The following is a 13,731-nucleotide window of genomic DNA, read 5'->3' on the forward strand; positions in this document are numbered from 1 at the left end:
TAAGAAGTAGATTCCTTCAGACAACAAAGAAATGCTATTAGCAGGTTACAGTTGTAATTAAGAAGAGCTCTGCTGAAGTGCTAATGCATTCAGGTACAGAGAAGAAGCAGGAGATAAACATGCACATAATTATTATTCAAGGATAGACCCTGCAATATCAATGTGTAGCTCCCACCTGGGCTGCTTGAATTGAAGGTTTTGGTCAAGATCTCACAGCTGAAACCTTCGACAAAAGAAATAGGAAGGAATTCCCAGTTTTTCACCTGGGACCTTGCAGTGTCTGCAGTTAGAAGTTTGTGCTGGTGGGCCCTGGATATTGTTGTTGTTTCGGATGTTTCACTGATGCTGTGCCACACAGGAGGACCTGCCCGTGTAAATCAACATTATTACCCCTCTCTACATTTCAGATGCCGTTAGTCATAACCAGCACAGGTATCTTAAATTCAGTAACACTTTTTTTTTTTTTTTTTCTGCAGTAAACCCTTCTGTGGAAATACAAAAGAAGCCTAATAGAATCTAGATTAAATGCAATTATTTGTTGAAGATGCACTAAAATGTGGTCTGTTTATAAATCTAATAGACAGTCAATTAGTTCAGTTCTGCTTTCATATTTCTTTCTCAGAGGAACTATATTTTTCCAGTCTATAAATAGCCAGCTCTTAGAAAGGTCCTTACACAGCCTATTATACTTGTGTAGCACTCGATTCAGGCATCAGGCATCTGAAATATCGATTTATATGATAGAATTGCTTACCAGTGAAGTGTAAAGTTTTTGTAAAGCAGCACCGGCTAATTAGGACAGCGGGTACCTGTACACACTGGAAAGGAGGGAAGGTTCAGTCAGGACAGTGCTTGTGTTAAGAGCAGGATCAGCATATTTCAGAGCACCCACAAATAGCGGGGTTGTGAGGTGTGTCTTCTAAGACCTTTTCTCTCATGCTCATCTTCACAGGGAGCTGACGAAAGGAATGCAAATGTCTTTATAAACTTTGCATTATCCTTCAGAGCATCCAACTCTGGACTTTAGCTTGGTAGCTAAGCAGCACTTAGAGTTAAAAAGAGGCTGGAGGTTTTGTTTATCCTTTGTCACACATAAGGGTCAACACAAGGGTGATACAATGAACAGTGTGAAAATCAAAGGAGACATTAGTTCAGGCCTGTTGAGAACTTAGTTCCAAGTCTACTGAAGTCAAAAGAAGCCTTTCATCTATGACTCAGTAGGGCTTTGGATCAGACTGTAATTGTGTACAAATGCTACCAGCCCCTGACACGTTGGGGTTACGTAGCTGTGCTAACAGGATGGGTTTGGAAGCATAATTAGTTGTGTGTTCGTTGTTTGTGACCTTGGCAAAAATACTGTTTCTCCTGGTGCACTGAGGAAGGCTGTTGTTGAAGAATGGCTTAGAAATAGCGTACTGGCAAACTGCTTTTTGGAGGTGTTTTGACACAGAACCAGTGCGTCTTCATCATATATCTGGCATATGCTTATATTGAATTGACAGTTTAGGATTTATGGGATATTTGCTGTTGGTTTTGTGAAATCTGACTACCTCTTCTCAGATATACTTGTGGATGAAGCACCCTCAGTTTCTCTTTGTCTGTCTTACACAACCTCTTTCCACCTGAGGTGCATCTAATTGTTTCCTTTCACCTAGCAGTGCCTTTTCTTCTTAGTTTTGTTCAAACCTCAGTCTTTGTTTTACAATTGTTCTTTCACACTTCCACTTTTGTCACATACTTCTCCTTTTCCCAGTGTCCCGTCCTCGTGGATGCCAGCTGGTTACAGCATAAACAAAAACGAGACAGTCGCGTACTGTGTAAAACATCTGGTTTTTACCTCGCAGAGAACAGAACAAAGGCAGCATATTTATTTAATGAGGTATTATTCAGAAAAGCATCTCTACTCAGGACAACACTTAAACGTGTGCTTAAATCACATGGAAGTCTACGTGTCAGGTTGAGCACGTACTTTTAGTGCTGTTCTGAACAGAAATGGACTCGAGTACATGCTTAAATGCTTTTCTGGAACATGACTGCCCATAAAGCTCTAGCAGGCTATATTAGTTAGCTGGCACTCGTGTTATTAGAGCTTCAACTCATTTTATTCAGGGTGCTTTTTGTAGAAGTTTCCGAATATTGATTAATAATACATCTTAGTTGCAAGTATTTATTGGTCTTCTCCGGCTGTCCTTAGCTTGTAGTCAATGCCCATTATTTTCTATCAATCTACATAGCAGACAGAAGCAAATGATAGTGAATATATCTCCCTATGCAAGCTGCCATCAAATTTTTCACTGAAATCCATTTCTTCTCACACCAATTCTAATAATGGAATTTAAAGTTAGATTAGTTTGAGGCAAGTTTTTGTTTTTGTTTTTTTTTGTTTTTTTTTTTGTTTTTTTTTTTTCCAACTGGCAAGCAATTAGTTTTATGGAAGTTGAAAAATAAAAAGCGGATTGAATCAAAGCAGTATTTCCTATCAGAGGCTTTTTCAGAAGGCCGGCCAGAACCTCTGTGGAAGCACAGATTGTTCCTCGCCCCGCGTGTGTGTCAGGTGTTGGGCCTGCAATAAGCACTGCTTAAGCAGAGACAAGCTGCTCCGTAGGCCTTTGAAGGCCGTTCCTCTCCAGTCTGCGTACCTGCTTACGCAAGGCAGGGACCTCTGTAGCAACTCATTTGGAGTAATTAATCAAACTGCAGCCATGCTGAGACACAGAGGAAGGCTTTGTTAATGGAGTCATTAAGTGCCAGCACTGTGAATTCATCAGAATTGGAGATAAATGTGGTAAAACATCTCTAGGTAAGAAATACTCTACCTCATGCATAGTTTTCCTCATCATGTATTTATGTCCTGAAAAGGGAGAATGGTCAACTCGCAACATGGTTAGCTGGGAGAGTAAGAAAGAAATGCTGTTATCGTAATGCTTGCTAATCACTTCCCAAATTACTGGCATGATCTGGGGCAAAGGGGTGGGAACTGTCGCTGACACCCTCTGGTGATCATACCCGAACAGCACTGTGGTTCTGCCAAGCTGCAGATGTGCCTTCGCACATCACTGTGTTACAGATTTCATTGCCACAGCAGCCAAACCTGTAAATGGGCTCAAAAAGACTAAATCAAGATGTTTGTCACAGCCAGAACTTGATTGTCCAGATGCAGCTTTTTTGGCTTAGAAAGTTGTTAAACCATTAACTGCAGGGAGCTCGAAGGGTGTGTGGAAAGAAGGATTGTCCCTGCCCCGTCCCTGTCAGAGACAGGGTTTTGGTTCATCAGTTTGGCCCCTGCAGCATTCTCATGGGTTTGGGCTTCTCTAACGGCCATCCTTCATTTGTGTGTGTGCATACAGGACACGGAAGTCCTTAACACGGCCATTCTGACAGGCAAAACGGTGTCTGTTCCAGTCAAGGTAGTTGCTGTGGAGGAGGATGGGTCTGTGGTCGATGTTTCAGACTCCACTGAGTGCAAATCAGCTGATGAAGACGTCATAAAGGTAAGGCACCCACATAAGGTGGAGAACAGAGAGTTTTCATCCTTTTCTCCTCCACCACTACCATACTGGGACCTAGCTCGCATTCAGGATTTGACATAATCCAGTCACTGCGCAGCCATGGCTGTTTCTGCAGTGATGAGTTGTTTCCACTGTGTGATGAGGAGAGTGATCTCCAGAGGTTACGCAGGGTTAGCACGTTTCCATAGACTGATATGGACCCATTTGTGCTGGTGTTTACATACGGTGTGGCAGAAGAGGGCTAGGGATGCTGACAGAGCAGTCCTAGTCTTTCTTCACTGGCCAGCTAGTTACGATGAGAAGGAACGTGTTGTCTGATGCATCCCACTTGGGAAGAGTCAACTCCCCACACAGGGATCTTTGTTCTTGTGCGGCTTTTCTGCATCCATTATTTAATAGCAATAATGCGATATATTGTAACAGCGTACAGCAAGGTTTCCTACATGCCTCTGACTGCATCACCTGCTTTCCAGTCAGGAATTTGTCATAAGCAAAGATACTGAACTGTACCAAAATCTGGAGGAGCATGACAGAATAGAAAATTACCACCATATTGCAAAAATTCTTAAAATAAGAGCTGGGAGCCTTTAAACAATGTTGTGGTATGGTTTTGGTTTTTTTCTTTGTTTTGTTTTTTTTTAATAATACGTTCAACTGCTTCTCCCTCTTTGATAATGAGATGAAAATAGCATTAATGTGACTTTATCAAGACACTGACTTCCTGACTTCTGACACCATTGCATGACTTTCAGCTTTTAGCTCATTATTATTTTTAGACATTAAAAAGGTACTTTTGAATATCTTTAATAGGTTTATTTGTTTTATTATGTGGTTTGAGGCTGTTTTTTTTCTTGTTTTAAATGAACCGAAGAATTGACTACAATTAATTCTGTGTAGAGGTGGGTTTTTTCGTATTATTTTTGAGTTTCTTAGGGTAGCCCTAGAAAGATAGTTCCTTTGTCTCAGTTCCAGGAAAGTACTGTATATTATATATAAGTACTACAAAAATCGGGTAGTATAGTCATTCTTTTTACCTATAGTAATCCTTCTTATAAATTCTCTATAGCTTTCAAGAAACAAGTTCCTCCTCGTATTCTAGCTATCAATTGTGCCATATGTGAATGTATTCCAGACCTGATCACTCGTTTAAGTTTTCCTGAGATTGCATTTGACACCCACATCCTATACCTGTGTCCCTTTAATCTATTATTATAACCTTTTTGTAGATAAGACTGCAAAGGTCCTAACAGATAGCTTGTACTTCGTCAGATAAATTTTTATGTTCTTTAGCTGACTAAAGAGTTGCACACAGCAAAGCTATTTATTTTGAAGATGATGTGCTGGAACAAAAAAAATTCACCTTCTTATTTTTGACAGCTCCGAATCAGCTTGTTACCAATTTCTAGAATAAATTACATCCTCTAAAACAAACAGAATTTCATTACATTTTAGGTCAAACAACAAAGAAATTCCTTTGCAGTTAAAGAGCTTGCAGAGCAACTGCACGTTTCGTAGAGATTTCCTCTTTCTGAGACCTGTCGGTAGGTGAAATACATCCATCTGATCCTAGGTAGCTATAGGAAAGGCAGGATGGGTTTGGGCAAAAGCCTTAGTCAAGCAACCTCTACTTGCTTCCAACTTTTTTCATTAAGATTTATCTCCATTTATCATGAGGGCAAATAATTCGTAAATAAGATTCAAATTATTGGGCAGAGGCATGTGTGCAGTTGTGTCCCCAGAGAAGTTGATAGCTCAGGGCTTAGCTGTACAATAACAATGCCTAGCAGTTTTCAGACCTCAAAGCATTTTGCAAAGGACATCATTGTAACACTCCCTTTTCATGGAAGTGACTGTTCCAGTGTTTAGCCTCAGCCAGTGATGGAATAGGTCTCTTGAGTCTCTAGCGTGTGCTTTAGCCTCTATATTTTCCCTTATATATCAGATGGGAAAAGAAAAACATCACATTTTCTTTTTTCTGGAAGCCAAATTTCCTTGAAAGTCAGAAGCAACATGAATGAATATTGTTGTTTATGATTAAATTGTCAACGGAACAGACTCTCTTGATAAATTTTGCTGATTTTTCTTTTTCTGTGTCCCATACAGCTATTATCTCATTAGTGGCTATTATTTCTCAGTTCACAATGAATTGTTCATATTATAAACTCAAGCACCAAGTTATGTATCATCAGCATATTGCTGAGGCTGTATTTTCTTTGCACTTCAGAAAACCAGGTCCAGATCTAAAAGATGGTGTATGTGGACTTGTATTTCTATTGGCCTGAGTTACTAGTGTCTCTAGGTCTTGCTGTAGTTAGAGAATACTGGACTGAACCAGATAAGAAAAGGTCAGGAAAAGGACTCCTAATCCTATTCCACTAATAAAATCAGTATCTGCAGACATTAGGGAAATCTTGCTTTTCAGAACACTGCCCGTTGAAAGTCTATTTAGTTCAATCAGCAGTTGGATATCCTGTCAAAGCTGGGCATGAAGTTGTTCTCGTTCCCAAATTTAAAAGGTCCACTGAAGCTGGCAACTAAATAAGGCTTGACATGACCTCTGTGAGCAGAGACAGACTTTCCGCTTGTGGCTTTATACACTTCAGGAAAGCAAAGCTCTCACTCTTTGACCATCCTTCTTTCTTGCTTTTTCAAAACGTTGTATTTCTAGGTGGAATTAGACCTGCTCCAAAGCACCTTCAAGTTGATGAGTGTCCTCCCATTCCTTTCAGTGATCTGGATAAAGCAGTCCAAAACACAAGACAAAATTCTGCACAGGTTTTACAAGATTTGCATTATAATTCTCCCCTCTTTTGGTAGTGACTGAGTTGGGTATAAATCAGGTCTTCATTTGACTGTTCTGTGAATAATTTGAGTATCAAATCACTGACAGAAGAGAGTGCTTCTGTGGGACTCTTTCCCAAACCCGGTTCCCGGTCTACTATATTGACTTAATGAACAAAACCAAGAGGTCTGAATGTGGTCTTCACTGAGTTCATCTTGCCTCAGCCTGGTGATGTAAAATGGGAGTAATGTTATTTTTGTGAAAATCACAGCATCCTTGTAATGGATTTTAGTCACAAATTACTGAGAGGTGCTCTCAGACTGAATGTTCTTCAGGCATAATTTTTTAACTGGAAATATATGTATTGGTTGCAAGAATGTATCCATAATGAATTATTATCTGAGTTAAAATATAGTACAGGGTTTATGTGCCTATATTTCTTCAGGGAAAAAAATGCATATTCCCTTTACAAGCTCCTTTGGTAAAGTCAATATTGACTTTGCTTCCAAATTTGTGTTGCCTTTTTTGTATAGGTCGTACTGCTAAACCCTCTAATAACAGTTGTCAGGCATTTTGGATGTAATTACCTAATCTTAAGCTTCTTTTCACTGTTAATTCTGCCTTTATTGTTTCTTTGTAATTGGAGAGATATTAATATTCTTTTGGACAGAACAGAGATTGTTGCATTCTTAACCTTTTATTTCTGTTTAATAGCTAATGATTTAATAGACAATTAATGAGACAATTCTTTGATCACTGCATTAACATCATTATTTTCAATTAAGGCACAATGAATTGAAACTAGTTTAAATAAAAACAGACTTTGGCTCAGGCTATTATGTATTTATGTGTTTATACAAAATGTGCTTATCCGGGCAGCTACCTAGATATCATGTTGACATAAATACCGCTCAGAGATGGTCAAATAGATAGATGGTGTACAAGTGATTTATTTGTAGGCAAGAGATGTGAATCTTTCCTATTCTAAGCCATATATTCCCTCAGCCTAACAGCTTAATAACTTCCCAGCAAAAGAATATTTCAGTCCACATTTTTCAAAGCCTACCTAATTAGTGGTAAATATAATGAAACGCACCTATTGCTTTTTGACCTTGCATTTTCTGACCTTAGCGTGACTTGATCCTCAAGGGAATCTCACAGGTAAACTTGCTCAGTTCAGCTACAATCCCTGGTCTCTACAATTGCTGATCCCTACAGTTGGACATAGGTCGTAATACTGACCAACCATTTTAACTTGAACTGGCTTCCCTCTAAAAATTTTTGATGGAAACATTACTGTAAGTCAGTGAAACTCTTATGCATATTCCATTATTGAAAAGGAACATTTAATGCTGTTGGCATTTGAGGGAGAAGATTGGCTTTGTGATTAAGGCACTGAAATGCTTCTCAGCATTAATTTCCATATCTCTTGCTGATTTCCTGTGCGAGTGTGGGTAAATCACTCATTCCCCTTGGAATCTCACTTCCTTATCTGCAAACCAGGCAGAGAAATACACCTGTTTCCCAGCCTCAGCCTGCCTCATGTAGTTTCTGAAACTACTGTTGACTCTGAATGGATAAAATTGTTTTCTCCACTAAAGTTCTATTAACTTCAGTGGTCTTCTGCCATAGACTCACCTGAAGGACTTCTCTCCCTGTGTCTTGCTTTTCCTGGAAACCACAGCTAAATAGGGTTGTGAAGCTGAAGGAAAAAAGAGTGGTGGAAGCTTGATAAAATTTATGAACAAATTATTCAGCTACTCTGGTGATGGGCAATACGCTGAGAGATAAAGGAGCTGTAGGTGTGGTGGGGATGAACCTTTCTATATGTATGCTGAACCATGGGGCCTCCGTCTTCACAGGTGGGGGGAAAAAGCCTTGAAGAAAAAGATTAAAACACTTGTACCATGGCAAGGTACCATCCTGCCAGGAAGTATAAGCCCTGCTGAAGTTTTGTTGGCCTGTTACAGTGGGTTTCACTTGCTCCCCACTGGCCTTTGAGCCATAGTTAGAGGGAAATAAACAGCTAGACCAACATCAGTGATGGAGGGAACATTTTGAGATGGTTGTATTGCAGAGGGAAGTCTAACTTGAGGTGCTTTAGCACAGGCAATCTTTACAGCTGCTTAGGAGCTCCAAGCAAGGTCCATGCACTCCTTTTTTTCTCCTTGTAAAACTGCCTTTAAAAGCCTGAACCATAGTAATTTCACATGAAGAAAAATTCTGGAAACATTGTAGTTATGTGGTATTCATAAATATCACCTATAAAGCAGCATCAAGTGAGGAAATTAGGATGAGGACAGCTTTTTAGTCCAAATGTTTATCTCGTTGGTGTACCAATGAAAGGGAGACAGCTGCCCAATTAGTTCATTCTGACATTAGTCATATTTTCATGTCCTTTGCAAGTTACGCAGAAATTGACTGATGGTTCAAATTAATCTCTGCGGTAATTCAAATGGCTTCCATGGAGTTACACCATGGACTAATTTAGCCTAATTTTTTTTTGTAACAGAAAGGGCCACGAATTGAACAGAAGGGAGTCAGAGGGCCTCATCCTGCCCTGTTGTGCCCACACGTAAAGTGCAATAGGAACAGGCTGAACGTGCATACATTAAGAACAATGGTGCTTCAATAACATATCGTGAACTCTGTGCGAGAACGCACTTTTCTTGTTAGCTTGGTAGAGGAAAAGCACTTCAGTGAATTATTGTTCATCTTTTCATAATTTCCTGTCTAATTATAATGAAAGTAAAATTCAAACCATTCCTACTCCCAACTTTTCTAACACAAACCTTATCTTGAACTCTCCATAATTAATGTTAAAACAATAGAAGACCTAATTTTCCTAGCAGCAGCCAGCTAGGCTTTATCTAACATGTAATAAAAATAGCGTAAGAAAGGCAGGAAAGGTAATAGCTGAAATAAATTGAATTTGAGAATGATTCTTCCCTCTTCCAGACAAAAAGCAGGTGAGCCACTGTGGACCTTATTCAACAGCCCTGGGACAGTGATCTTGAACCCGAGCAGAGTGGCTGCTACAAGGAAGCATTGGGAAAAACAACCAAGGGAAAGGGAGGGATACTGCACTTCTACAATTCAGAAGATACTGAATTTTTGGGAACAATTATTTGCTGCAGATTCACAGCATATTCTTAGGACAATTTACAGAAAGAAGTGCCTGCCTGGAGTCATTAAATACAACTATTTATGCAGAAGCTCTGAAAACAAAGCCAGAGCTTGTAATTTGCAAGTTCTGCAGTTGCTTCGCCACTAAAGTATGTGATCAAAAATGTAATGTACTTGTACATAAAGTGGAGCTAATCTTATTTCTCCATCTATCATATTTTTGAGTACCTATCACTACATTACTTAAGAGCTTTATTTTGTGGTCACTCGTGCAGGAATTAGCTCGCTCCAGGAGTCCAGACTCTTTTGGGAAGCAGTGAAAATACTCTACTTGTTTAGATGATGGATTTACTTTGGTGCCAGTTGGTTAATTACACAATTCATTTTGAGCTAGATCTTATTTTTTAAGTGATTTTTTTTTTTTTGCTTCAGTGCTGCTGAATGGTTCAAGACTGACAGCCCTGGAGGCTTAACCACTCTGTCTTGCCCCACAGCAGGACAGGTTGGGGCTGCGGCAGGCAGTGGCTCAACTGGAGAGCTTTTGAAGTGCGAATGTTTAATTTGGTGAGTTCATCTCCCTGTCCATGCTGTCCTTTTAATCTCACCTGATTAGTGCCAGTGAGTCAGTATCATCAGCTTCATGAAATCAGCTGTTAACAACCTCACGTCACTGTCAGCTTCATCTTCCATCCATCTCTGGGAGCTGGGAGGTAACGGACTCTGCAGTCCATTACAAAGCCCCTGAAATAATGATTCCCCTGATGCCTGGCAGAGGCAGGAGGTTTACGGCAGTGAAGCATTCCTCAGCTGAACAGAAGGATTACTTCGAAGCTGAGGATGCTGCTTGGGACTGAGGAGTTCTGGTTTACCTCTCTGCTTTACTCCAGACCTCCCCTGTGAAGCTGCTGGTCACGGTGATGATAAGGACACTCCTGGCCCAGTAAGATTTATCAGCAAGAAACCCGTGGAAGATGTGCATCTTGTCATTTCTATCTCTAGGCAGGTATGCCTAAGTTAGAGCAATAATTAAATATCATTGAGCTGCTTGCAGTTCATCAAACTTCTAAATTAGAGCTTCTTACAATTTCAAGTTATTTTGGCCAAAAAACCCACCCCCTTTGCCCCCATACGAAGTACATCATTATGAGTCACAAGAGATAGGCAGGAGAGTACGGCAGATCTCTCTACAGTATGTCGACTGTTGAATTAAGGATTTTGCTTTTTGGTGAAATATCAGAGGTTCTGACATTCAGGTCACCAGATTCTACTAATTAGTTGTCTAGCTAGATAAAGTGTGATCAGAAGAGAGTAACATAGCCATCTACTGCTAGTATGCAGTAACAGGTTGAAATCTATATTGTTTTATGATTGTGCCAAGCTAAAACTTCGGGTCTAGAATCATATTTGCACACAAAACAGCTCCATGTATAGTAATAACGATGCCAATGAGGCAATCTCAGAAAATCACATATTGAAGAACTAATATTCTGTACACAGTACACATTGTACACAGTTTATAGCAAAATATCTGTGTGTATATTCCTAAAGCTATTTTTAAACACACACAGTCTTCAAAGCCAGCTTGAGAAAACAGTGTTTTGTCTGGGAGAGGATCCGTTAAGAACAGACCATGCCGGCATGTGCAATTACACAGATTTCGGCAGAGATGCTTATGGTGTCTTCCAAGGGACCAGCTGCTGCTTCTGAGGAAGAAAACAATTCTATGGCTTAACATTTGGCTGCTCAGAGAGCAGAAATGCAAAGGGCATGGATCCCAGTCCTGGGAAACAATCATTAGCCTGAACTGCGATATTGCTTAGGATAAACTCTGAATATTTTATACTAAGAGATGCACAGGGTAAACAACTCCGTCCAGGCTCCACAAAAGCAAATGCAGCAATAAGTAGTTGTTGTTGGGAGAAAATGACAAAGTTCTGGATGTGTTTTCTCCAGGTTCTGTAGGAAATTAACTCTGCTTTATAAACTTTAATGCAGCTGGCCATTTAATTGCGGTTGCATGAACCTCATGGATTCTGAGGCTTTTATACCTCTTGAACTATCATTCTGACTGGGCAAATTAATTCAGATTCCCGTTGTCATCAACACCCCTGGGGCCAAAACGTGCTCTCAGCTAAAGTCATGCAACTGTGTGAAAGGCATTGGAGTGACAGAGGTGTTCCAGAGGGCAAAATTTGCTCCATGTGAAAGTTAAAACAGCCATTAGCTGTCAGCTACGGGATGAGAAAGAAGTCTGTGTCTTCCGCCCTCTTCGCTAATGTGATGGTTGAGAGAAGTGGGACTGGGCAGCAAATGATGCTTTCTTGGATGGTGTAGCATCCCATTTTAAATAAGGAATAGTGTTTTGGGCACCAAAAATGTTATTTAAAATGTACATACCATGCTCTTTCAACTCACAAACAGGCTTTATTTCAAGAGAACTTTGTGCTGAGGCAGCTTGGCAGCGATCGGCAGGCTCAGCAACCAAACCTTGGCATTCCCCTGGCTCTGTGGGTTGCAGTTGGATTTTCAGTATATGTTTTTGTGGTTTCACTCATCCACACCTGTGTTTTAGTAATGTGTTCTGAAATGCATTCCCTCGAGATACGTAATTGGAGTTGAGGAAGGAGATGATGAGGCTGACACACCACCGTCATTTTGAAGTGCAGTTAATTTATTTGACATAAAAAGCACCTACCGTTGACAGTAACCAGCTCCCTTTCTCCTCTGTGGTAGAAGGCATTTTTGTTCTTGCTGTGTTTTTAATTATTAATTTTCATCATACAGAATTGGAAATCAGAAAGAAAACTATTTTGATTTCCATCATAGGAACAGCAGCAGGAGGAGAAATAACATGTAGCTAGGCAGACCTGTACCTGTACATCAGGATTGGGGTATATCTGGGATTTTGAGGGAATTGGGGAAAATTCAGCCTTAAAGAATAACAACTGCAATAATGAGTTGGACAAGTCATTAAATAAGGATGAAAGAACAAAGTGAAGTTTTAAATGGTATTTATTTCTTTTGCCATTTGTATGAAGTACAGGGAATGGAAGATAAGCACTGGAGTGTGGCTCTTCTCTTCTTTCAATTGCATTACGCATGCTGGTGAAAGTCCCCATTGACTTCGCTGGGAACAGTGGCTTTGGGGTTAAATAAATGACAGGATTTAGCATTTTGGTTTGTATTTATAGTAATGTCATTGTACAGAAACATTCACTCCCACATCAAAGACTTCCTTCAACTGCTGGAGAGCTAAAGAGTTCCTTTTGTGAGTTGAGTTAGGCTATTGCAGTATGGTCCAGGTATTGCTTTTAAAAGAATCAAAAGTGTCAAGCAGTGATTAGAACTTTAAAGCTTTCATTTGTTCAATAGGAAATAGAAACTAATTTCATCACCTCTACATTTTACAACTCCTCAGTGGGGCAGATTTGGAATTCTGTGACACTCGGCTGTGGAATTAAGCAGCTTTCCACTGAATTCAGTGTGAAAATGAAACACTGTTTTGTTAATATTAGGTTGTTTAATTTTATTCCTTTGATGAATGTCTCCTGAGGAAAAGCACTGGAAGTGCTCTGCAATTCTAGAACAAACATACTGCTCATGCGTTTCTGTTAAAAAAAGACAGAGGTCAACCAACTACCAGCATTGGCATTGATAGCGCCATCTCCTAGAGTCCATGACTAGGAAATTCAGTCACCTTTGTGCTCCCCTTCCAGCTGGTCAATGTTTTTGTTTCACATTTAGTCTGGCTCTATTCATAACCGTATGGCAAAAACTTGATTTTGTTTTAAAAGTATGGCAGTTTGGATTCAAAGGTACACTTGTGGTACAAAACCAGTTTCCCTCAGCAAACCGTGAGGCAATAAAATACTGCTGTATACAAGGCCACACATACATATACATATATGTATAGAAATTAATAGATGCATGAGGGGACATATAAATGCCCCTGTCATATAAATGGACAGACACGGTAACTGTGCTCAAGTAGACACATGAAACAAAGTCTTTGGAAGAGTTTACAGCAGAGTCTAATCCTGCTCTGACATTCTTCTGCATCCTCTACACCTACCTCTTTGTCTTTTCTTTTTAAATACAGCTTCCAATAGATATTTGTACAAACTTCTGTCATTCCACAGCCAGCCCCACCCCCTTAATGTGCCATAGCCTCTGCAGCCATGGAAAGGATGGGCTGCATGCCACGCTGGACAGGCTAACACTGTCCCATCAGTGGTCTGAAATGGGGCGCAACCGCTGGGCGCCTGCTCTGCTTTTCAAAGCCTGGCCAGAGAAAAGGTTCTACCTGACAGGTTC

General features: G+C 40.1%; 1 protein-coding gene across 1 annotated transcript in view; it reads left to right on the forward strand.

Moving 5' to 3' along the window:
- TMEM132B (transmembrane protein 132B) overlaps nt 1-13,731 on the forward strand; it is a 246,649-nt gene that overhangs the window by 198,678 nt on the left and 34,240 nt on the right. The window contains exon 5 of the mRNA XM_086761697.1: nt 3,348-3,491. Coding sequence (XP_086617823.1) covers nt 3,348-3,491 — 144 coding nt within the window. The remainder of the gene's footprint in view (nt 1-3,347; nt 3,492-13,731) is intronic.

The sequence above is a fragment of the Chlamydotis macqueenii genome, chromosome 17 (assembly GCF_036417535.1).
Source record: "Chlamydotis macqueenii isolate bChlMac1 chromosome 17, bChlMac1.mat, whole genome shotgun sequence".
NCBI lineage: Eukaryota > Metazoa > Chordata > Aves > Otidiformes > Otididae > Chlamydotis > Chlamydotis macqueenii.